Raw genomic sequence first — 26854 nt, 5'->3', positions numbered from 1 at the left:
CTATTGAAATAGAACAAAATAAATAAGCAACTTTTGATTCTGTGAATAGTATATGGCAAAGTCTGATAATTTGATATTATCAACATGCAGGAAGAAGTATTAACTACACACGTACTGGTCTAATATCAATTTTGAGCAATAAAATTCGCCAATGTAAAAAAACGTCGAAAATACGTTGACCATTGCTCTAACTATGCATGTCGCTGTTTTTCAGCGCGCATGATCGAAGAACACACCAAACCTGGCAACTATGCTTACGTTCAAATTACTGTTATCAGGAGAATAATTTGCAAGTATTATTTAAACTATTCATTGCAACGCATACGAAATTTATTTAGTGTCGTTGAAATCGATCGATCTTTGCGTAAATTATCGTATAGATAATAGAAAAGATCATTATAACAAAAATGAAAATCGTTGTTGGGGGAGTAAGTACTTTAATGGTGGCTCTAAGTAATAATAAAACTACATTAGATAATGGGTTTCATTTCCTGGTGACGTCTCCCTTGCACTGCGTACATACAAGAATATTTAAAGAACGCATTTTCTAAATCATTACATAGACTGATGCGTGGAAACTCGATTTTTTAAAAATAAAAACTATTTTGCAAAAAATAATGCATTTCCAAATCAATACTCTTAAAATCTTCAGATAGTAACTGCAATTATAGAATTGAACTATGTAATTCTTGTATTAAAAATAAATTACATGAAAACGATATAGTTCAATTTGAACATTATTAAAATTATTAAAAATAAATATTTTTTTGTAGATAACTATTCAATATGCAATATATCAGTCTATCTTTGTCTGATTAAAATCAATTTACGACTCTGCTGATGTGTTGTCATTAACACTTTGTATGTAACCATATAACAAAACTATATATATATAATTTGGACATGTACAAGTTAATTCAAAAGTAGTATTACAAAACTTTTGAATGTATTTTATTCTTCAACTTGAAAGTAAGACATTTTAATTTAATGTTTCATGTTTATTACAACTTTCCCTTAATTTTGAGGTATCAAATATTCTTGTAAATTTTTGTAGAGCTATTCTTGAATTACCCTGTACAGAATGTTCTTAGGAATTACAATGGGGAGATACTCTGTACATGAAGTACAATCGAATATAGTTTTACAATTATCATATATTATCTATTATAATAATTTTTATTTCTTATAATTTACTGTTCTTCATTATTTCGTATTTATATATGTATATATTTATATATAAAACACATAGCTATGACATATCAAGTTGTGTGTAGTGTAGCAATGCGACTCCAAATATTTAAAAAATATCTACTAAATGCACATGCATTAAGTTAGAAAAAAAGCGACCGTATTATCGATTTTGATTAGACTGTTGTGTTACCATTATTTTTATTCTTCTCTTAAGCATATTGCGTTGCCCGTGATTGTATGTACAAATCAGTGAAGCGCACGGTACAATAGGTAGAAAACATGAGACATTTCTCAAAATACAGTCCCGGCATGTGCTACGCAGAGGGGTCTGTTAAGAAAAATGTTATTATAGATAAATAAAGAATAATTCGTTCCAAAACACGGAACAAGTCGATATCAGATTGCTCGAGCCGCATTGAAATTAGACGCTAGAACAGAAATAAACTTTATCTAAAAAAGTCAATCGTTAATCAACGCTGAAAAAGTATTGAGCGCGATCTTTCATAATTTTCGCGATGATCTCATTCTTAGATGCTATACGAAACAAAACGAACATGATAAATATTTAAAGAAAAGAAATAATAAAGAAAGTTAACAATCGCGCAAATTGCCACGCGATTAACTGACCAGTTAGAATCAAGCGAGACACTGTAGGTAAAATTAATATCAATTAGTTTGCATTTTTAACGCGATAATAAGCAAATGCTTGATAAAAACTGTATCACGTGCAGAGAAGTTTAACGAATAATTAAACATCTCTTCTTTTTTAATTCCGTAGAATCATGATATTTGGGATCTTATAAGAGGAAACTCTTGAAATTATTACACAGTGTTCCATTCTTTTATAATTCTCCAATGCGTTATTCCCTTAGGGCGCAGCATATTTAACAATTTGTTAAAAGCTAATTTATATTTATATATATAATATTTATATATTTATTTATATATTTATATATCATGTCCCAAGTTAGTGTGCTTCTTAAAAATATATGGCAGTCATCGAAACGCAAACGTACCGTTTGCGGAAGAACGGGAAATCAAAGTACGAGAAGAAGTACAAAGGCGAGAGAAAATGTGAAGAAACTATAAACTGTCTGACATGAAACAAGAAGGGGACAAATTATAAATTAGAAAACAGCGTTCTCTTCGGCTTAAGGTGATCAGCGTATATCAGGTTGCCGCATAAGTTCTATAAACAATCATATAAACTCTTGTTGAATACAAATAAGAATATAATCGTTTCTAAAAAAGTTATGATACAAATTTTGACACAGAACATGTAAAAATCTAGCGAAGGTGTTTTCATTACACTTGCGTTTACAAAGCACTTTTTAAGTATTTAAAACGACAGACAGTACAGTCCCTTTAAGGCACTGTTTGTTTCATTAATTTCTTTCTTAAAAGTATAACTAAAAACTGTTATAGCAAAGGCATCGTGCAGGCATATAAAAAAAATAATAAGTTTTCTAAGTAATATTGGTAGATATTCTGCTCAAAGTGGAGGCTCGTCTACTCGAATAACTTAATCGCGCAATAAAAGTATCCTATATATTTTTAAAAAATTACTTATGATATAGAAACTGAATATCCAATGTTAATTCTCATTTCTAACATTTAATTCTTCGGTTTAAGCAGTGCGTATAATTCAGTTTTGAATAGGTATTTTAATGATTGCATCCTCTATCTTCTATGTTTATTAGACAATAGAACTCTTGCAGCAATCTAATAACAGCTTTAAAAGCCATTTTTTATTTCCGTTAAAAATTACGAACACATTATCAAACATAACATAGTACCGCATTAAATTAAATTAAATTGTGTCTTTCGCGATTAATAGATGTTGAAAAGATAGCTCAAAAAGATGTTCGACAACGAGGTACACTAATAGCATGCGCGATAAACTTTTTTGATGATCAACACATCCAAGCGAATAAACGCTCGATCACGCTAACATGGGACATACCGAATGTGTGTCACTTTCTCAGCTAGCGATATATTGCAAAGTGTCCAAAAATTCCTTGAAGAACTAAAAACGCAAATAGACTTCGAATGGCCTACATGCGCGTGAAATATTTAACACATACAGACAGCTGTTTAAATATTATTTCTATTATTCCGTGGCTGATAGTAGTCGAGATGTAGGCATTTCGTTAAATGACTTATTTAGTCAAAATCGTCCCTTTAATTTATTTTTTAAAACACCATGGCCGTGTGTATGTCTCCTAATTTCTTATGTTAGCGTTGCTTTAACCACACAGAGCGACGAAACATTTCTCTTTAAACGCGTGTGTTGTGCTGAGCGGCTTATACCGAACTTCACTGCTCCGGTTTAGCTGAAAATTGGCAAACAAAACGAATATTAAATTAAAACATTAACGCATAGGAATTCTGGGGTTTAGAATAATGTGTCTGTTTAAAATAATGTGAGTGGTAGGCTTGTAAAATTTCTCAACCGACATCGGCACAGTCCATTTTTATCCTTAACACATTCTTATCTCTAAAACTGTTAAGAAAAATATTTAAAACAAATACTGAAATTGGTTCGAATAAGGACTCCTTGGAGATAACGTCATTTCTACTTACAAATAATCGAATGTTATGATCTTGATATAAGAGATCTATGTGAATTATAAAGACAAATTACTGTAACATTAAAGAAATGGAAAGAGCGTAGTTATCCGCAAAATATCCTCTTCAGTACCCATTAATCTCTAATTGAAAAATGTTGTCTCTATCGAAGAACAATTTTGAAGATAATAAAATGGATAGATTGAAATGGACCACCTTTGTATTTTGGGGAAACATTACTACGTCTCAAAATATCTTTTGATGCTGCTAAATGTATGCTATCCTATCGTTCAAGGCCTGACGGGCATACGAATGCTACACACAAATATGAATAACTCAAGTAATATGCATGAATCAGTTCCGGTCCTTAGGAACTGCACGCTTTTGGGTAATCGCGTGTATGTACAATTTATCTCCGATAGAAAGGCAACAAACGAAGATCTCTGAAAGTTCTCCGACAGCAAAGAAGCATGAACAAATGAATGATGTAATGAATAAGCAATTATAAAAAGGATATAGCCACAATTATAATCCAACAACAATACATAATTATTGTAATGTGTCTACGCATATAATAAATACGTCATACTAGGCGAACGAAAAAAACGTTTTATGAAAGCAATGAAAAATGCGAGTAAGAAGCGCCTGTGAACTGAGCTGTTGGATAAACATGACGTGTTAAAACGATTGTGTTTCATATATTTGAGTTGTTGAAATGTTTTGTCGCTAAAATACAGCAATCTGTTACATAGTAGGTACAGTTAGCAATCTCGCTATTCGTTGATTAGCTAATACGGAACCGAGTGATACTGAAACCATTTCGACAGTCAACGATTTCTTTTTTGGACTTTGCTTTCAGTCTTTCAGATTTCACACTAATTCATACACGATTCTTTAAGTAACATTTATGACATTTTTGACGTACTTACGGATATATAAACTCGTTCTACAAGTCTCAAATGTATAGTCTCAGAAGTTTAGAACGTCGAAACATTCAATTATTATATAATTCACTGAGTTTCATTTAGAATGAAAAAATCAATGAAAGTAAAGTAAAAATTAACAATCATCGATCGTAGGAATCGTGATCGACAATTTTTACTTTACTTTGAGTAAATATTTTAAGTCTTTAGAATACTTTCATTAAGCGTAATATATCAGAATCATTAATCGCTATTATAATTTAATCAGTCTGAAATTTATAATGAAATTTGTTTAGATTCAAATTGTGTATAACTATACCTAACGGATAACGAAATGTGACTGTAGTTAGCGACTCCAAAGTTTCACAGAAACTAAGGGAACCTCTAGAATATGAAACACAGTAAGCACTGCATATACACGTTCTCCTGCTTAGAGAACCTTGGTAAATCATTCCGCATTCACAATTGGAAGAACATTCCTTTTGTACTTCTCGAAATGCTAATTATAATTAAAAAAAAAATGGAATAAAAAGGAATAGAAGGAGAAAAACAACTGGAAAACGATGATCAATTAATCGTGCAATAGTACGACGGTAATGATCTAGGATTTGTTATGCGACTCACCGCCAATCACTAAATGTTGTTCCAATTGTGTACTGTTTTCTTACGTTCATTGGTTTCACTTTCTACTTTTTGGCTTTTCTAAAATATGATAAATGCAATATGATCGAATGAAATGGATGTCTGCCAGCACTAATCGTATGATGAAATGACTGGGAAGACCTCGAATCTTTTAGTTGTCATTCATTCTGATGCTCCGAGGTGATCACCTGCCACTCGTATAAGGATGATCAATAACACTCAAGGGAAGAAGCAAAGTATCCGTTAATACCTACACTTTCAAACGTACTTCAAATGGACTTGGTTACTTAACTTTCAGGGATACAGACGGCGAGGGGGGCTTTATCAAATTAGATCACTGGACAATTAATACAAAAATAGAAAAATATTAAAACTTAACTCGATGCATAGCGTTACCCTGTAAATACCTTTACAAGGTTCTCCCAAACGAGCATTTGATAATAATTTATTAACATTGATCACGTTAACGTCCGATTGACACAACACTCGAGTAAAGAAATAAAATATAATTAACGTTCGTAAACGATGAAAATATGAGAAAACGGCATATTACAATCGTAACAATTTTATGAAACTCGCTATCGGATCACAACACCGAATGATGAGAAAAAAGGTTTGGACAAAGCACGTGAACAGATGCTCCGTTTGCTTTGAGGTTCCATGAATTTCATTACGTCACGTGATATGTTGATATTACGTGATATCATATGCGGATTACCGTGAACTTTTCCAGAAACTCCTATCTCTAAACTCACTTTTTCTTGAGAGTAAAGAAGCTACGCCGCTTGGTTTCGGCTTGTGTGGGCGCGGGCAAGGTATGAGCCCTAGACGTACTTGCACCCGATGCACCCTGTGCTGCTTGATTTAGCACTGTAACCCATTCGTTCATTTCAGCGTCGTCTTTGGCCTGGAACAGGAAATCGGATCCGCTTTGCGATCTGCAAAATATAATAAACAGTTCGTCCGATGATTACCAATTCTATCTATGTGGTCTCAACTTATTCCTAGCAATCCAAAGAATAACTTACTTTACTCGGAAGACATGTTTCTTCTTAGTGTAATCATTCGCTACGGTAATAGTCGCGCCTCTCAGGTCAAGAGGAGTTTCTCCTTTGTACAATTGATCAGGCGCAGCTTTGAACGACTTTTGGTCAGTATACACGAATAAACTTTGTCCACGAACAACCATGTACACCTTGTGCCAGGATCGGTTGGACGCTTTCTTCGTTGTGCTCTCCCACTCGTGTTTTCTTTGCAATACACCTTCGAATTCATCGTCCGTAGGACTTCGTTGTTCTGAAAAATCGAAACGTAACGTAAAACAACCGAGTAATACGAACAGAATCATAAAAGAATTATTTCAATTGATAAATCATTAAAAAATAAAAAATAAAATAAAAAAAAAAACAGTATTATCTACGTTACAATCAACATCCACAGTTTCCTTTGTAGATACGGTAGAGCTGCGAACACGTAACAGAATTAATTACTGATACATCATATACATTTATAACAGAAACGTCGATTTTAAACTGGAAAACCTAAATAGCTCCCAAATATGTTATAATTATAATATTAAATGCAACTTAAACACCCAAACATACACGCATTCATGGCACAACACCATTTGTAAATATATTCAATTCCAATCGCATACAATTAGTAGGATGCAGCCTTAGTATGTCATTGCTGTTAATAATTATTGTACGCCAGATTCTCGATATCTTATTTCTCATTGCACGTCCCAATATCATTTAAAAACATATTCGAAACATTAGAAATGCACTCGTAAAAATATTCCAATTTTATCGAACAGTAACACTCAAACGTGGCTGAAATTAGAAAGATTAGTAGTTCTTCGACATCGAAAATGGTTTGTTTATCCATCATTAACAACTAGATAACAAAGAATTCATTAAGTTACTTAAATTACTAATTAATATGTTGTTAATGTGCTCTTAAATTAAAAAATATGCTAGTATTAGGTTCCGTTATATGTATGAATTGCTTGAAATTTTCGTAAAGGAAGATGATCGGTAGTATGGTGGAAATGTAAAGGATAGTTCATGTGAAGAATTGCTTACCGGAAATACTGCGTTCATCATCACTCACACCACTGCGATCTAAACTCGGCGACTTGGCAGATTTCCTCCAGCGGAAACTTCTGAATGGCGATTTGCTGCGACTACGTTCCTTACGTCTTAAAGTACCAGACTCGGAACCGCTTCCACCTTTTGGAGCTTTCAACGATATACGTAACACACACGATATTATTAGCTACTTACTCTTCACATTGGGAGCCTAATTAGTAGAATTGGTCAAGGATAAGGGTACGTTACTACTACATAATATCACATCTATACGAATCGTGTCAATTTCAAGTTTGTTCTGTAAATACTCATGCAACATGCTCATGCGAGATTTCTGGGAAATATTTAGCTTTAAACAGCTTTCTAAGGATTATATGACTATAAAAAAGAACTGACCGCCTCTTCTACAGTTTTTGTTTTAATGCTAGAATTGGTAATACGGCAATGTTCATGTTTGTTTAGAAAAACATAGTATTTTGTAAGAGTTTTGTCAGCAATTTATAATGATTTTTGAAAAATCTTTCGAAGTGAAAGAAGCAGGGGACAATGATTTCTGTTGCTGCGCACCTCCGCAATCATTAGAAGAACCGAAATTACAGCTAGTACCCGTACCATTAAGTCGTGCGCCTTGTTGGTCAGGCGTTGCAATAATTGACATGAAAATGAAAACTATATCGCTGAACGACTATAAAGGGAAATATTTAATATTACTTTTCTACCCTTACGATTTTACTTTCATTTGTCCCACAGAGATAATACTATTTAACGATCGTTTGGAAGAATTCCGAACATCAGGTATACCCATATCGATTATTTCTTTTACTTACACAGGGTATTCGGCCACCCCTGGGAAAAATTTTAATGGGAGATTCTAGAGGCCAAAATAAAAGGAAAATCAAGAATACCAATTTCTTGACTGAGGCTTTGTTAAAAAGTTATTAAAAAATTGAATTAAAAAATTTCAAATCATGCTATAAAAATTATATTTAGTTGCAGGGGTCAATTACAAGTATTTTTTGTCAATAGACGTACCCTCGAAATCGTAATCATTTTCGAGAAAAAAATTCGAGTAGGTGCCTAAATTTTTCGGTGAAAATAAATTTTTTCAAATCGTTCTGGAAAAATTATTTTCGGTTCCAGAGGTCAATTACAAGCATTTTTGGTGAATAGACCTATCCCCAAAATCCTACTCAGTTTCGAGAAAAAAATTCAATTCGGGCGAAACTGTAAACGTTAATAACTTTTTAAGGAAGCCTCCATGAGCAAATTGGCATTCTTGATTTTCGTCTTATTTTGGCCTCTAGAATCTCCCATTAAAAGCTTGGTTTCGTTTACCAAACATCCGTTATTTAATTTGGTACTTTTATTTGGATGCAAAAGGTTGCGAGATAGTAGCAATTTCTACGGACTCTGAATATTCACACCTAGCATGGATCACGACTCCACGGAAACAGGGCGGTTTAGGTGACATGAAAATTGCTGTTCTGTCGGATAAAAATCACAAGATATCTAAGATGCACGGTGTGCTTAACGAGGAGGAAGGAATATCCTTAAAGGCACTGTTCGTCATCGATAAGTATCAAGTAATCAGACACGTCGCGATCAGCGAAAACTGTATGGCACGTTCCGTTGACGAAGCATTACGGATCTTGGAAGCTTGTCAATTCACGGACAAATTTGGTCACGTTTGTCCGGCTGGTCCAAGAGAAAGAATGGATAGTTCACACGGACAACCAAATTACTTTAGCGTTGCATAATCGCGAACATCCGATACAGGCTACGATTGCCAATTTACAATCGTGGTGTAACTTCGATCGGGTAAAATATAACTATTGGGTTTTAGATATATTTCTTTTACGATTTTGTAAAGTTTTTTGTTTTTTTTTTTTTGGACAACGATGAATAAAGTGATTAGTGATCCTTTAAGTAGACTTACTTGTTGGACTGGGTAGACCCTGTGCAGATTTCGTAGACAAGGGGGTTGCAGGTGGCATTTCTTCTCCTCGCACAGATAGACGTGCAGGTTTCTGAGCATGCACTATATACCACACACTAATTTTATCATGCTGGAGTTTAGAATTAAGTATTAATGGAAAGGGCGAAGGAGGAACTTCTACTTCATGAAAATTAACGATAACTACACGTTGCAAGTTATGTAAATTTTAATTACGAGCCGAATATCAACCACAACGTTTAAAGAAAATAGAAAATACTGCAAAATGATATTAGATTGTAACATACTCGTCATAAATAACTTAAAGGGTTTAATGATTGAGAAAGAGATGACATGATGAGTGATGCAGACAGAGTAGTGCGTAAATTAATGAATAAGTTAATCTAAAAAAAGCATCAACTATTACAAGAAAATATTATGCACAAATAAGCGTAATTTAAAACATACAACACACCTTCAAATACAACGTTTCCTTGGTTACTACGTATGCTTACCTTTTCTTTTTAGCGAAAAATTAGTTTCTCCTCATACGTATCAAAATTATTATTTAAAGAAATTCATTTATAATTTTTAATCTTACTTAATCAGATTTAAAGAACGAATAATATTAGTTTCAATAAATAGTTGCGTTGTAGCTGAGCTAGAGCGACTCCGTCACCTGTTATAAAGTGTTAATAAAAGCAAATAAATAATTACAATTATGATTACAGCGGGTAGACGTAGTTGTCCTACGAATATGCTGAAAGGGTTAAAATTCTTGTGAAGTGCACGCTTCAACCTATATTGTGCAAAAGTTTCAATTAAATTACGTTCGTTTAGAAAATAAAAATATTTGTTAAAATACGGGTTAATATTAGTGCGAAAAGGAAAAAGGAAAATTTGCTGCAAAACGCCTGCTATTAATAAATGATTTAATCTTAGACCCATCACCAGCTTAAAGGATCAAGTAGCAGGATCTGTATGTAAAATTTAACTTAATTTAAATTATGAAATACCAGAGTTTCATTTATAGAAGAAGACAATAAACACCAATGCAAGAAGAATAGAATCGATAACCAAGAACAAATTATTGCTTTTTATGGTAGTATCAATCATTTTATATAAACAAGACACTGGTATTTAACAAAGTGACGTAATTACGAACAATAAAATTAACATACGCTATACCATTTCATTTCTAACAATTTCTCTATATCTTGAAAAAAAAAACATTGTTTAATCCTTCGAACTCGGTAGTCGTAGATGAATGAAACAATATACACATGAGTTATAAAAAGAAAAATGCGGCGGACACAAAATATGCTTGATCGATGCATAAGTGTCTGAGAAATAATGCACTGCTTGGTGATTCTCGGAACAATGAAAGACAAATATATCTTTTTTTTTTAAAGCAAAAATTCACAGATGAAATAATTTTTAGAGCAAGAAGGGCAATATTTATATCGTCAGAACACTCACCTTCCTTGGGTTTATCTTGAGGCTGTGGTGTACGTGTGGAAGCCTTGCGATGTGCCACTGTGGTTTGTGCATTCCGTGCCGCATTTTAGGGTGCATCGAGAAAGGATTTACGATCAGAATAACCGGATATTCGATGGAACGGAGTCAATTTCAAAAATAGGTTGGGGGGAAAAAGGCAAAAATAAACGTGCTGTTAGCAATTTCATGCTTATCCAAACAAACCAGTTGGTAAAACCAGTCGCCTGAGAGTTAAGTATACAAGATACGTAACAAGCAAACCCGTAATAGTACACACTATATTAGTAGTACAATAAAAAATATATAAAAAAAAAAATATCCTTATTCATTTTTGTAGCTCGATCGAGCATTCGGCGATTATCATTCCTGTATTAATTACTGTTATCGTAAGACGTTATTTAATTTGTCTAGTCAGAAAAAAGATTGTAACCAAAGCTTCCAACGAAAATAGAACCTTTAAAGATCAAACTATTTTTAATTATATATTGTTATACGTAATGTAATTTTCAAATGCGTTGCAGAAGTAGAATAAAAATTTGCAATGCGATAAGTACAACACTCCTATCAAAATGCCTTTTAATATATTGTGCAATACAAGTTATTGTCTTACCATGTGATTCGTCTTCGCCGGCAGGACGTTCTCCACTGGGTACACCTTCAGCTTCGGCTCTATTGCATAAAGATTAGTATATTCATTAATATTTTGTGTATTGAATAAAATTTTATATCTCGTTATAATTAGATAAAATGAATTAATAAATTTCAATTTTTATTATTCAATTTTAGAACCCAGTACACTATAATTTAATTACTGGTCGAATACTTTCTACTTAATTAACGATTACGCAGTTATTTTGAAACGATAGCAGTATAAAGTCTCAATATACCTTTCACTGGGCGGTTCATCCGGACTAGTTACTGGCGTAGCTTTAGTTAACCGAGCTGCTTCGGCAGCTGCTGCTTCTTCTTTTTTACGTCTTTCTTCTTCTTCCCGTTCCTGTTCTCTCCTCTTCAATTCTTTCAACTCAAACTATAACATCGCGTGTTTTCAATGAATTAAACAAAGTGATGCAAATAAGATTTCCTGCAGCTCTTATTATGTACATGAAACTACTGACCGTGGTAAGTCGATGCAAGGCACTAAACCTTTCTTCTTGCGCAGCTGCCGATTTTTCGAATGCTTCGTGTTTCTTAATTAAATTCTCAACTTCATCGATAGTGTGCTACAATTTATAATTGGAAAAATAGTACATTGAAATTTTATAGATAATAAGGAATAGATAGATAGTAAGAAATAGGGTAAGAATCAGCGTAAATCGTCAATACTACTTACGCCGAGTTCTTGACTCATAAGATATGGTTCTTGAGCAATTAGCCATGCTTCGGCAACTGCTGCATCCCTAGCGAACTGATAGACTTCCAAAACTTAAATGTTAAAAAGAAATTACAGTTATTTATGAGACATCAAATGTAACATTCTCTAATATTATGCACATACTTAGCTGCAAGTTTTCCCAACGTTCCTCCCATCTATGCAACAACGCGTTCCTATGATCGGTGAGTGCTGCCAATTTCTCCTTGATTTGAGTACTGGCATAATGATTCCTAGCTAACAAGTCTTTTCCGAGATTGATACACGCCATTAGGTTATCCTCTCTGGCATCTATCTCAGCCTTCAAACTTTGATGGTTGTTCATTAGAAGCTCGACGCCAGCAACGTCGCGTGGCTTCTCGGACGTGTTCATTTGACGCACAACGTCGTCCATCCAGATCATCAGAGTTCTAACCATGTTGAAGAAACGGAACAGGTCGCCGGTGTCCTCCAGTTTCGTTCTTCTTTCCTCGCAAAGCGACTGTAGATTGTTCCAAGAAGCCACCACTTCTCCCTCGCGGTTCGTTATCTCTCTAGCTTTGTCGCCAGCATAGCTTGCCTGTAGTTTAGCAGATTCCTCCTGGATCTGCGACACCTGACTCTGTAGCGTGGACAGATCCTGCATGAAGTTACCGTGTTTTCGTTGAAGAGCAGACACAGAGCCAGCATCGCGACCAAGCTCGTCGGACATGGCGTTTTGTTTCTCTAAGATCCTTCCAAGCACATCCTTACAATCGTGGAAGAATTTGTGCAGTTCACGGCTAGCTTGGAGCATCTGTGTTCGCGTCTCGATCAGCTCGAGCAAATCTTGCCAGACCTCGTTCAAACCGTCCTTCCATTCGGCGATGGTAGCCGCATCAGAGTGACCGGTTGCGATCAACGAATCCGCGATTCCGTTCACCGCAGCAACTCTTTCGGAGCCTATCGCTTCCGTGTCTCGAGCGAATTCCTTAAATCTTTCCCACAGAAGCGTCACGTGGTCGTAATCCTGGCCCAACTCGTGGCTTGCCGCGACCAGTTCCCTCTCGGTAATCCATTGTTCCAAATCGCCCACCTCTCTGTTAAGCATGAAGAGTTGAAGCGCTTCGTCCAACTTGGCTCGTCGTTCGCCGGCCAGATCTTTCAGTCCAGCGTACAACTTATCCACCTGCGACTGCTTGACGGCAATCTGATCGGCCAGAGGATGTTGATCGTTGATAAGTTGCCTCGCAGTTTCTCCCAGCTGACGAATCGTCTCCGCGTAGTCTTCTACGGCGTGCTCCAATGATTCGTGCTTCTTCATCAGATTCTGGGCAGAAATCTCGTCCTTGCCACGATCCTCTACCATCATGTACAGTTCTTGCTCGCTCATCCACGACTCCGCCTCGGTTGCGTCGAAGAAGTACTGTTGCGCCTTCTCGTTTTGAAGCAGATGCTTGTTCCTATCGTCCACGGCGTTCTTCAATTCCTTCCACTTCTCCGTCAACTCGGATATCAGCTTCTGGAACTCGGGACTGTCTTCGTGCTCCTCGTCGATCAGTTTCTGCCCGTTGTTACACACCAAGTTGATCCTGGGCTCGTGATTCTCGATTTCTGTACGCAACGACTGGTTCTTCTTCTTCAGCATATGTACGTTGAACAACGAGTTTCCGTACTCGTTGCTGGTGGCCTGTGGCATCTTTTCGGCGATCCAGAGCTTCTCGTCCTCGACGTCGCGCCTGAACTGGAACGCCTCCTTCTTCTTCTCGAGATGACGCTGACGATCTATCAAAGGCGTCTTCAACTGGGCGAATCTCTGAGCGACCTTCTCCTTCTTGCACTTGATCTCCTCCATTTTGTCCTCGGGAACGGTGCGCTGCAGGTGTTCGGCCTGCTTGTCAAGTTCCGTCACTTGTCGCGCCTTCACCGCCATCTGAGTCTCGATCATCTGTTGCTTTTGCATCAGGATGTTGACGGACGCCAAGTCCGAGCCGGTGTCCGTGCTCTCGATCTGCTTCTCCAGCTCGTTCATCCACGAATCGATGTCGTCGCAGGTCTGGTGTATCAGTACCTCGCGATTCGCGTCGAACAGCCGTTCACCCTTATCGTGGGTGGTGGTTTCGAGTTCCTCGAATTGATCGGCCAATTCGGCCACCTTCGGATTGATGATCTTGGCCAAATCCGGCTTCTGTTGAATCAGTTCCTCGGCGGCCTGTTGCAACTGCTGTAAACGGTCTTTGTTGCTGGCTATCTCCGCCTCGAAGGCTTGGTGTCTCGTCCATTTACTGTGCACGGTCTTGGCGCTCCTGTAAGTTTCGTCCTGAGCGGTAATGTGCTTCTCCTGCACCCATTCTCCCAGTTCCTCGCAATCCTGCAGGAACATCTGCAACTGCAGTTGGTCCTTGAGTTTCTCCATGTACTGGTTAGCCTTCTCGCGATTAATACGACGACGATCGTTTATGTTTTCGGCCTTCTTCGTGACTTTATCTGCAGCGAAGTGTCCCTCGTCGACAAGTCTTCCGGCGAACTGCACAACGGAATTGATCTTTTCGTCGTTCGCATCCATCGTCGTCATAAAAGCCTCGTGCCGTTTGATCATGTGCTCCGCCTGCTCGAAATTGGTCGGCGTCTCGTCCTTGGCGAGAATGTGCTCTTGCTGAGACAAAAGGACCTCTGCCTGACGAGCGTCGCGATCGAATACTTGCAAATTCAACGAGTTGGACAACAGTATCTGCCGATTCACCCACATCTGGTGCAATTCCTCCCAACCCATCTTCAGAGCGTTCAATCTTTCTCTGAGGAACATGTATTGCGTGTCGCCGTCGCCGGCCTCGCTGGTCAACGTCTCGCCGTACTCCATCATCTTCTGATAATCGTCGGTGTAGTTGTCGATCTCCTCCTTGATGTTTTGATGCTGTGTCAACAGCTTCTCGGCATCGGCCAACGTGGTCGGAGTGTCCTCGCTGGCGACGTCCGTCTGTGTCTTGGTCAGCCACGCCTGGAAGTGATCGAGGTCTCTCAAAAATCTGTGCAAATCGCCCGCTTCCTCCAACTTGGCGTCGCGTTCCTTCAGCATCTGAGTGAGCTGCTCCCAGATCGTACGGATCTGCGTGATCCTCTCGCGAATCATCTCCGGGTCTTCCAGGTTCTGCTGCTGAATGTTCTGAGCCTCCAGCTTCAAGGCGTCCAGTTTAGCTTGTATGGCTGCCAGGTCGCGTTCCATTCCGCTGAGTCGACGCTGCAAAGTCATCACGCCGGTCAAGTCCATCTCCAGACTGTCGGTTTGCTGGAGGATACGCTTCTTGTCCTCGATCCAGGACACGGTCTCACGGCACTCGATGTGGAAGGTCTGCACACCGTGCGCGGAATTCAGCTCGTCGCGTTTGTTCTCGGCCTTGTCTCTTAACTCGGCCCACTTCTGGTTCAGTTCGTTCTGTCGAGCGACTATCTGCTCGGAATTCGGATGCTCGACGTGCAACAACTGCCTCGCCAGTTGATTTACGACGGCGACTCGCGAAGCATTCGCGTACATCTCCTTCTCGAAGCCGTTGTACCGGTGCTTCATAATCTCGACATCTTCGATGTCCTTGGCAGGTACCATCGTCTCCAGCATTCTGTTCTTCTCGCCGATCCATTGCTCGACTCCGTCCGACTCGCTGAACAACTTGTACAGAGACAGCGCATCCAATAGTCTTTGTTTCCGCAACTTGGCCAACTCCATCAATTCTTTGTATCTCGAGTCTATGGAGGCCAGTCTCTCGAGCACCTCGGACGATTTCGCGTCGTGTTCGCCGAGACCGGAAGCCTGCTGGTGAAGCTGATCGATCGTCGTAGCGTAGTTCTTAAGCTCGTCCGTGACGTCCTTGTACTTCTTCAATAACGACTGAACATTGGCTTCGTCTCTGCCGACGTCTTCCGACGAGACGAGTCTCAAGGTGTCCAACATCCAAATATCGATATCGTCGGCGTCCGCGAATAGCTGATGATAATCGACAGCCTCCTCCAACCGCTTTCGTCTGAACGCGGCCAGGTCCAACAGATGGTTCCACATTCCCAGGATCTCTTGAAGCCTTTCCTGGATACGATCCGAGCCAAAGTGTTGCTGACGAACCAGCTCGTTGCCGACAGCGGCCACGGACATCAGTTGCGGTTCGTGCGACTGGATTTCGTTCTCCAAAGCTTTGTGTTTCGACAGCAATAAGTTTATAGTCGTCAGATCGTGGCCGATGTCTCCCGTCGATACGATCTGTTCCTTCTCCTTTATCCAATTCTCCTCGTCCGCCATGTCCCAATAGAATTGCCAAAGTTTGCGAGACTCCTCTAACCTGGCACGACGTTCGACAGCCAAACGCACCAATTCGGCGTACGCGTCTTCGAGCTGTTGCACACGTTCCACGATTATCGTTGGATCGCACGGTCGATACCCTTCGCCGTGTTCCAAGAATCTTTGACTCTGTTGAACCACGGCCTTCACTCTTTCTCCTAGAACGTTTATGTCGGCTTCCACGAGAGAATGCTTCTGCAGAAGATCCTCCACGCCCATCAAATGCTTGCCGTAATCATCGGTCAGCAAACGTATCTTGATCTCCTCCATGCTGTCGAGAATGTACAGCATCTCTTGGAAGTTTTGTTGCAGCTGCAGCGATAGCTCTAATCTCATTCTTCTGGCGTGAAGCAGTTCTATCAAATAGTTCCACAGTCTCAATACGTTATCCTTGCGTGCGTTGATACGCTCGATATCGTGATAGTTCTCGGCTTCGAGCTCCTGCGAGACAGCCATCACCGCTTGGACTCGTTCCTCGTACGCGAATATGTCGGTCTCGATGGCTTCGTGCTTCTTGGCAGCGGCCTCCACCGCGGCAAGATCGAAACCGAAATTATCCTGCGAGACCAGTCGTTGATTCTCGGACAGCCAAGCCTCACGCATACTGGCTTTTCGATTGAACCTGGCGGCTAACTGCTCCAATTTCTCCTGACGAATCAGTTCCTCCCGCAGAGCCAACTCCCGCTCGTGCTCAGCCTTCTCCAGTCTCTCCCACGCTTTGTTGATATCGGAAATCATCTTGCCCTCTTTCGGCGTGTACGGTTTTTGATTGTTTGCTCGCATTTTCGACTGCAACGTGAACAACAGCACCTCCAGGTTACCTTTCTCGACAAACTTGGGTGGCTTCTCTACGGTACGATAATTCGAGAACTGAGATAGTTGAGACTGAACGCCGACCAGCGAATTCGCGAATCTACGGTCGCCCAGAGCCTCTATGGTGCCTTCGATCCAGCGCAACAAATCGCTGGTCAGGCTCTCGTATTCGTGGATCATACGGTCGTTCTCCATCGCGATGCCCACCACCTTGCCTATCCTTTTCCCCTGAACGGTTTCCTGTTTCATCTTTGAAAAGTAATGATAGTACGTCACCACGTAGGTGATGATCGACTTCTCGTCCGGATGGTCGACGAATATGTCCTCGGCGTCGAGGAGTTTCGTGAGACCAAGCTTGTCTTCGGCCACGTTGAACGCATTGTTCAGATTGTAAATGGCATTCGATTTCGAGAGCTTGTCGAACTGAATCAGATCAGGACGATGTTTATGGATGATCGCATTGAAGGCCAACCCATCGCGCCAGGACGTGGTGAAATTTCGTACGTTCACGTTGTGATACCCTGCAGTCTTCATCTGACACCAAAGAAGCAAAGCGTCTTTCGCCGATTTTGTTTCCTGATTGTCCGTTTCCTCGATGGTGATGTCCTGAATTTGGAATCGGAGAATGATGGTCCAGATCAAACCCAAGCTTAAACGAGGATTTCCATCGACTATATCGTGCGATCCCATGTTCTCCAAGTGCACCCTTTGCTCGCGCAAGAATTGCAGGGCTTTGTCGACGTTCTCCAAACAGTGAATTCGCATTTTTCCTTTCGTCGGCCGTGGCAAACGTTCTCCGGATAGAATTTCCAACAGCTTTATGAGCATCTTCCCATCCCGAAGGTCCAGGTACAAGTCGCCGATTCGACACGAACACCGAACTAAATGCGAATTCACCCATTTCTGGAAAGTCTTTTTTTGTACTAATTCACGTTCACCTAGTTAAAAAATAATACAAAATTACTCTCTGTTCAATAGAAGATTACAATGATTCTGAATCAATTTTCATAACTTTTTCCTCTCAAACTATAGACAACCTTATCAACATCCATTTTTTTTTTAACTTTTAATCTATTACAGTCCATAAAATCGATATTTATACGTTTGCTTAATGATAAAACTATGCAAAGCTAATATTTGAATACCGAAGTGTTCAATTTAGTGATATCGGGTCGGAAAACAGTTAGGAAGCTTTCATCAAATTTAAACAGTCTTTGTGTGAAACGTGCGACCATTGAAGTGTTAATACATACACTATCGGACGTAAATAACTTGTCCAAAACGTTATCGATGTTACGACTACTCTAAATTTCGTGAAAAGAGTTGGGAAAATAGGATAGTATCGTGTACCAGCTAATGCTTTGATCCGTGAACGTTCGAAAAGTCTCGAGCTCGAGTTTCCCCCGTCGTATTCGTACTCATCGACAATCTCTTGTTGTAGTGTGGGGTCCCAAACCCCGCGCACCACCGAGATGTCGGTCGTCATTTTGCCAATCGGACCAACAACTCACTTCTGTCTTACCCTGCGAAAGGGCGCTCCTGAAACACATCAGAGTACAATACTATTAATACCACGCTGAATAAATAACCAGGATACGCGATGCGATCAACAAAACGAAATAATTACATTTCGATTCTACTATGTTATTTATGTCTAATTGCTTTCCCATCTGCAACATAATTAAGTATCCGCACCGTTGCTTCTCGTAACCTTCGCGAAGATAAGAATTGCAGAGTAATCTTATCTTTTCTCTTATGTATTTTATGTATATCTTACGTCGAGCGTGAGATAACAATTTTAATCGGACCAACATTTTACAATTAAGTTTCGCGATCAACGTCGAACGAAAGTGCAATTCCTGAATGGTACAACAGCGTGACTAATTTCAGTCTGTAACGTGCTTTCTGAATAACAATACGCGCGATCTATTCAAACACAACTGTAAACGAAGATACCTCGATCTTCGTACACATTTTTACTCCGCTATTTCAGTTAATAAACGAATTTGAATGAAACGTACATAGAAGTGGTTTACCAATCAATTACAAATATTTATTCGTTATTCTGAATAAAATTTGTCTCTACTGTCAAGTGCACGTATGTAGGTATAGCTTATTTCCAGGGAGTTCGTTCCGACAACGCGTAACGTTACGTCCTCAAAGCGCGTGGGAGCTCCTGGACGAGTGATTACATCACGCGAATGATGTCACACGTGCGAAATATTCACCAATGGCGTCGCTACAAAGACCGAACGCTACTGAAAACCTTGTGCCATATATGCACGAATTACAATTGTTATAAAACTGATACAACTGCCCATATATAACTAGAATACATTGTTTATTTATTTACTTGGTAGAACACGAAAAGATACGTGTTATTAAAGAAAGAGAGAGAGAACGACGTGTATTAAATAATATAATTTGATCGTTTTCAACGACGTATCGGTAAACGAATGGTGCAATGTATATAAGTACATAGGAGCCCTTCGACGATTGCCATCAATGGTCCTACTGTTGCTCGCGGAGCAACTCGACACGTTGTCGGTGTATTCGCGCGGGCAAAAACTCAAGGAAAACCACAGTAAGTCGATATGAGCGACGTTGCTTGACGGTGACATTTCACCGCTGGCTCAGCGACGACAAGAAGAAAAGATCCAAAGGAGTTCGAGCGAACCGAGAATGCTGCGAGGACGACACCGATACCCCACGGTTTAGAAAAATTACTTTAAACAGGTACACGCCGTGTGCCCGGGAGAACAAACTCGCTCGAGTGTTTGGTTCCTTGGACACGGTATTTAACCTTTGCTCGAAGAGTGGGACTTGAACGGGGTCGCCGATGCCGCGAAATATCGGTACTTTCGAATTTCATGCGCCTCCGCAAGGTATTTCTATCCAATCGTGAATCGGTTTAACGAGTAGCTTCTGTGAACATGCGAGGGTTCGTAGTATTTTCAATTCATTTTTACATAAAAGAATCATTCCAAGTATTTTGGAATCACAATCGACTGTATCGTAAATTTAACAACATAGTAAAATTAACCTTCCGAGATTATCGTGTCGTTCACTTTGTGATTCATTTCACTTCGCCCACTCGACGCTGGGGCACTAATTTTCGTACTCTCGGTTTGCCGGGGGTTTCTCTCTCTGACAATTCTCATTACGTATGTTGCTTCTTGCTTGTAATTGCTCTTAATTTACCGTAAGTGTCCAACAGACCCTTAAGAATGTCGTTCGTGCCTACGTCACTCTCTTTTCGTACTCGGACGTCTGTTGGACCTTCAACTTGTCGACAATACTATATGAAATTAGGTCGAATAGGGATTTCTGATTCGTTTCCATTCTATCAAGTATTTACCATGGTACGCGTAATTAGAATGCGTAATTCTCATTATTTTTAGCTGAAAGAAATAAAACAGTAATGAACATGTATTCCAAGAATTGTATCGATTAAAAAGCGTTGAAAAAGGTCGCGTTTCCATGGGCTGCTCTCGCGGGTACTCAGAAACTAACTGGGAAGCAGTCCGGAGAAACGCAAGAGGCGGAAAAATTGGCCGTGGACGAACAACAAAGGCAAGATGAAATTCCGGTGGGAACTATATCAGGCAACCGGACCTTCGTCTAACGCAATGAGTTTAGGGTTAATCTGCCGTTTAATCGGTTCTCTGTGCATGTTAAGTCGCATTTAGAGCGGCTCGTGTGTGAACCTGTTTCTCATCCCGTACAAAAGACCGCGGCTCTGTAGACGACGCAGCGCTAAAGGTAAGATGAACTCGCCGCGAACCAACACACAGAGCGTCGGGGCTATTGATTTTCCACTGGAGTCACCGTGGCGCCAATGGTTCACAATATAGTATATTGTAACACAGGACGATACACTAAAAAGTGATCGCCTTGACGCGTTCGTTCTCGAAAAGAGTCATCACCGATCGTCAGCACTGTCGAATTTAATTGAAAACGCAACGAGATATTCGAATACTCGACGGGACTTCCGGTCGAGCGGCCGAGTGGAAGTGCAAAACCGATTAGAAGACGGTCGATAACAAAACAAATTAACGAAAACGAACGCGTCACAATACTTTTGTACGTTATCAATGTGTATGCAACGAATAAGACTTAGCTTTTTTTTTTAATAATTCTTATAAATAACGAACGAAGAGAAACTTCGAAATAGCCGATGAAGAAAACGAAGGTATGTCGACCTGATTTTCCAGAGCCCTGTCCAAAGGATGCCATCAACAATGCGACTTTATTTGCCTCGGAAGAGGGGTTCGTCGGCTAATGAGGTTAAGAGCGGAACTAAACGATGCATTGACTCGAATATTGAGTAGACGAAGCAACGATGTATTAAAACCTATACTGTTATTCGTTATTCGTTCGCTTTAACGACTCGTTAATTACTCGATGATCGCACCAATGATTAGAGGATTACTAATTCAAACAAACCAAACGATTCTTCGAAAGCTAATTATAAATAAAAATTCAGTAGAAGTAATACGGAATCAAGTATATATATTTTTTACTATGTAACGCTAAAAATAATTTATGAGTCGCTCTACTTTTGAATGATCAATCTTTTGAACAGCACTAAACACATACAGTGCATCTTTATTTTTATTATCTGTTGCGGTATGGATCGTGATCGCTGACTTTATTCGCTACTTCTACTGTTCATTCTCGTTGAGACATCCTCGTACACTATTACGCATTAAAGTGTTTCTAAATAAATAATAGGAATATAAATATTGATACTCTCTTTTCGTTGCGGTTTGTCTAAAATTGATTCTCCGAAAATCGTTTTTTCTTCGTGCAAACGAGCAGATTTTATTAATATCATTGACTGGTAGGAAGTCATGTCTATTTTTGTATTATTCGACGCTTGAGAATAGAACATTCCCTCAGCGTAAAATAAATTATTCTACGATTAAAAGTCACACGCAAACCGTCCAAGTGAAATTCGTATTTAAAATCGGTCGCGATATTCTGAAAACATTATTTATGTAAATGATATTTCCTGATTTGTCTGAAATTCCTTGGCACGCTGTGCTTTTCTATTTATCGAGGATGACTCGACGCGCCGCGACAAAAGGTCAAAACCCTGGACACTTGCAGGGATTCCTAAAAGCAGATTTAATCTATGGTTAAAGCTAATTCGATCGATAACAGAGACGAGAGAAAAGTCAGTCGCATAATACGCCTTCTGCAACGGTAAAATTATAAAAAATAAATACATTCTACCGCAATTATTATCTGAAAATATATATTGTTACGATACGCACCCGTGAACGGAACAGATAAAAACACTTTGGTTTACATTATTTTTTAGACTCGATACAGATTAGGTCTCCGGTCGCGTTTACTTTTCGATAAAGATTCCGTATGGCACAGGTTACTTCCATTAATGATTGCATCACGTTAGTTACATACCTAGTTATCATCGAGTTACGTAATTAAACGATTTCAGCGAACCTCGTACAAATTTTACTTGACTCCAGATTTGTATATATTCCTGAAACGAACATCACTGCTTTACTTCTTTAAATCAACACAGACGCAAGAAAACGCTTGATTTTGGAAGAGAATCCTACTAAGAACATAAAATTAAATTTATTTTTTAAATGTTATACGTCGAAAAGACTGTTCTAACAGAGGCGACATTCCTAAACACCTTCGCAAATCGATGAATAAGGAGGCGACATGAACCATTGCCATAACGATCTCTTGATCAAGCAAACGATGCCTACGATCTTCGATACATTTACATACCTATGACAATCGATACTACTTTCTTATCGTAATTATATTGTCGATCTTTCGTACTGAACTTTCATTTATCCTATACTCGAATGGAATAACAGACTTGGTAATAAAGATGTGGGATATAAACAAACGAATATCGGTTCTCGAGTTTAGTAACAAGAGCGTGAAGACTCGCCAGACCGAAGGCGAATTTAAACTTTACACTTTGGATGCACATTCCGGATGATTCATTCACTGTGAAAAGTGTAAACATTGTTTTCGTCTGCACTGCTTCCAAAATGAACGAAGTAGAACCGAGTTCTACGTTTGATGAATTGAACATGCATCGCGAATGATTCATTAGTAATGAAGCGATAATGACTAAGCCTAAATGTGTCCGGAAAACAAATGAACATTCGTGGAAGTCTAGTACCAATATTAAATATACTTTTCTACATTTCGAGTTCTGGTAATCGGTTTTGGTGTAGATTTTCTGGCATAATACCGATATTAAGTCCCTGGGCTTAAGATATAAGGCGAGTACTTGGATTAATTCCTTTAATCGACCATAATTATTTTAATATGTAGATTCAACCACCTGAAATATCGACATCCACTCATGGAACACCGTTATAGGAAGAGATTGGAGTACGAAGGCCGAAAAAAACGTCGATTAAGGCTGTGGAAGTAGCACTCTGTGCATAGAGCTAGTTGCTACTGTACACGAAACTACGTCACGTCCGCATTTACGTTAATCTGCTGTCGGCCGGTTTGGTTACCTCCGTCATTTACTTGGCCAACGTGTTCGCACAACGCATCGTTTACACCTCAAATCTTGCTACATTCGCTGTTTTTTATTACTCGGTTTCCCTAAAATTTATATAAAATTATAGCAGAATCAAATTAGACTTTCACTTTGGAAAAAATCGCCAAAGAGAACAAACTTCATTCAATTAATGCATACATATGTTTCTTAACCCGCATCCAACAAATACCGGGTCAGCTTGGCCCCGCCTTTTTACCAATACCTTTTGTTATTAAAGAAAGCCAACGCTAATAACATGTTTTGGAACAATACCTTGTACAGATAGTGTTATCTTAGTCATAGATTCTGTACAAATTGAAATTCTACGAACCTATATCATACATAAAAAATAACGTATTATTTTCTGTGTTGTAAATTCAGTAAAATTGCTAAGGATTTCGTGCCATTTGACTATTTTACGAGATTTTTCCAAAAGAAAACGAGTCATCCTATTCTTAAATATATTATAAATAAAAATTGTTCACATTATCAAGTCATTTCAAATAACAATATTCCATTATTTCATTATTCCGTGTAAATAATATACAAACGATTTCTCTGGAAACATATTAACGCCAGCGATATCCTCGATCCATTTCACTAAACGATCACGATAACGATTCATCTGAACTAACGTTTCGTTTATCAAATAATAAATATTACTCTCTTCGTTTCATTCTTTCCGCTTCCTTAGATTATTCTGAAATCCGCCTAAAAAAGAAATGTGAATTTAGAATAAGTTAACAAGCGCCTTTAAAACATGTTAAAGTGTGTTCTGCATTTTTAACAAGAACCAAAAATCTCTCAAGTATCAACGGTCGCAATAAATCCCCGTGTTTATGTTACTTGGTCAAAAATAAGATACAATGTATCGAGTCGAAGTATGGCGGAACGACGAGGAGGCAATTACAAAATATTATGATTGGTTCTGTTCCGAACCTTAACTTATCGCTTCTAAGAAATTCTTCCGACTAAAACAGACCATATAGTCAAAGATTTACGTCCAATTTGTCCACGGGTTTAGTAAACTGTCTTTTTTACAAATCTTTCTCATAGAAATGACCAACGAGAGTTCGAGCAAGGCTACGAGTTAAAATTTGTAATCGTTATTCGTTAATTAAATGTGCTCTGATTTTAAGTAGCATACCACGTAGAACCTAAATAAATTCTCTAATTACTTCGACAACATTATAATGTAATTCTTATCGATATCTTTAAATAATTAAATTCTTGTGTTTTGTTTGCTAACGAATAGAAGTTGCACGACGCCCAAGTAGAACCGGATACGTTTCTGTGAAACTACATACATAGTATATGATTCATATACTGCACGAAATACTTAAACGTACGTTGTTCCGGTACGATTTTAAAAGACAGATGTTGCGGAAAATGCAATCCGGAAGAAGCGATCGGCACGACACTAATTTATTAATTTATGCCAAAGACGCGCACACGCCCAAGCCCGGCAACGGTGACGTAACTGTAAACACAACACCACTAGAAACCAAAGAAACTGCTTGATCGAAGAAAGATTCGTTAAACGATCGTAGATCTAATTTTCGTTAATCGAATTTGATTATTTTTACCGTTGCATCAGGATCTTTGCATACTCAGAATCGACGAAATAAATTTCTCTGATATCATACTTTGTACATATATAACTCGATGACAATACGCGAGCAATTCGAAGGTTATTTATAATAATTAAGCAGCAACTTTGGTATCGTAGCGGAATCATTTGCACCGGACAATCTGTGGCAATTTATAAGATTATTACAATCGAAAGATCTATACGGCGTGATTATATCATTATTATTATTACGCGCACTGATGTCAGATATACATATACACGTAAACAGTGTAGATTTTTTGTTTTAATTTCTTTGGTTTGACATTTCATGAACATGACGCGCCCAAAAATGATTTCAAATAGAAAACTTGGGAGACTATAATCGATTATCTATATATTATAGACTTATCGAAATAAAGGATAGATACGTGTTTTTTAGAATGATTAGATTACCTTTCGTAATAACATTTCCACGGACTCGTTTTTTAACGTAAAAATGCAATGAAACTGTAGAAACCAAGATACGGTAGAAATTCTTACACAATATTCTCATTTTACCAGAAAATGCATATAATTATTCGTGCGAGTGTCGCGAATTTGTGAAATACAGGTGAACATTTTTTAGGTCAACGACGAAGTAAAAAGAAACGTTCGATGTACTGATCTTCCATCGTTAGCACAATGCCTGACAGATTTTCAGTGGGAAGCGAAATTAGGTCAGCAACAGATAGGGTGTCTTGACAGGTGAACAAAACCATTCAGGGGACACCGTGTAGCGGAAATTAAAGCGCTATAAATGAACGCATAACCGCAATGGACATGCGTTCGTGCTTTTATTTCCAGAAGAATACGAAAATGATAAAATACGCTAAATTATGAATTCGACGTGTCGCGCCAGAAGTTGTGCAAAAACACTACGAGCAACCGTATTAATCGAGGTGATACGAAAAAGCTAATTCACTTGTTCGCACAGTGAATAAGCTCGTCGTTAGGATCGATTTCAGTCGTTTTAAGTCATCGTTCAAGTAAAACGATACTGATACATGACAAATAGCATCATGTACAGTTGAAACACGAACGCAATTCGAAAGCTGTTGCAGGTGATATTGGAGGAAACGTCTTATAGCGATTTAAAGCAGAGAAATCAAGAAAGCTAAAGGCGGCACACGCCATTTTTATCTGTAAAGTCTTACCCATCACGAGACAGCCGATTGTAAAACATGATCGCTTTCGCGTTTTTGAAATGAAACCGAACGAAATCATGCACTTACCTTCTTGTAAGGATACCCCACGACACCGTTTTATCCCAGTACTTGCATAAAAACCTGTCGATGTACACCAAAAACCACTGATAACGATCCACACAAATCCATCCACACACCCGACCGGCGCGCAACTGACTGAGCGCATACGGCGTCGACCTACGCCA

At 38.8% G+C, this 26854-nt stretch overlaps 1 protein-coding gene across 5 annotated transcripts; it reads right to left on the bottom strand.

Annotated features, from left to right (window-relative positions):
* Positions 1–1134: 1134 nt before the first annotated feature.
* On the bottom strand, positions 1135–26854 carry Beta-spec (spectrin beta chain). Of its 5 annotated transcripts, XM_076765871.1 has the most exons (13): positions 26697–26854; positions 18662–18850; positions 12343–18249; positions 12178–12269; positions 11963–12067; positions 11732–11874; positions 11455–11513; positions 10827–10883; positions 9351–9452; positions 7409–7564; positions 6353–6620; positions 6080–6262; positions 1135–3524 (listed from the first exon to the last, which is right to left on the bottom strand). In XM_076765871.1, exons 2-13 carry the CDS (start codon positions 18795–18797, stop codon positions 3521–3523), a joined length of 7212 nt encoding a protein of 2403 aa, XP_076621986.1. In that variant the 5' UTR covers positions 18798–18850; positions 26697–26854; the 3' UTR covers positions 1135–3520. The 5 variants fall into 5 exon arrangements, with proteins under 5 accessions (XP_076621986.1, XP_076621987.1, XP_076621989.1 ...); XM_076765872.1 differs by lacking the exon at positions 9351–9452; XM_076765874.1 differs by lacking the exons at positions 7409–7564; positions 9351–9452.

The sequence above is a fragment of the Colletes latitarsis genome, chromosome 5 (genome assembly GCF_051014445.1).
Source record: "Colletes latitarsis isolate SP2378_abdomen chromosome 5, iyColLati1, whole genome shotgun sequence".
Lineage (NCBI taxonomy): Eukaryota > Metazoa > Arthropoda > Insecta > Hymenoptera > Colletidae > Colletes > Colletes latitarsis.
The sequence above is the reverse complement of the archived record's forward strand: the minus strand, read 5'-3'. Positions and strand labels throughout refer to the sequence as shown.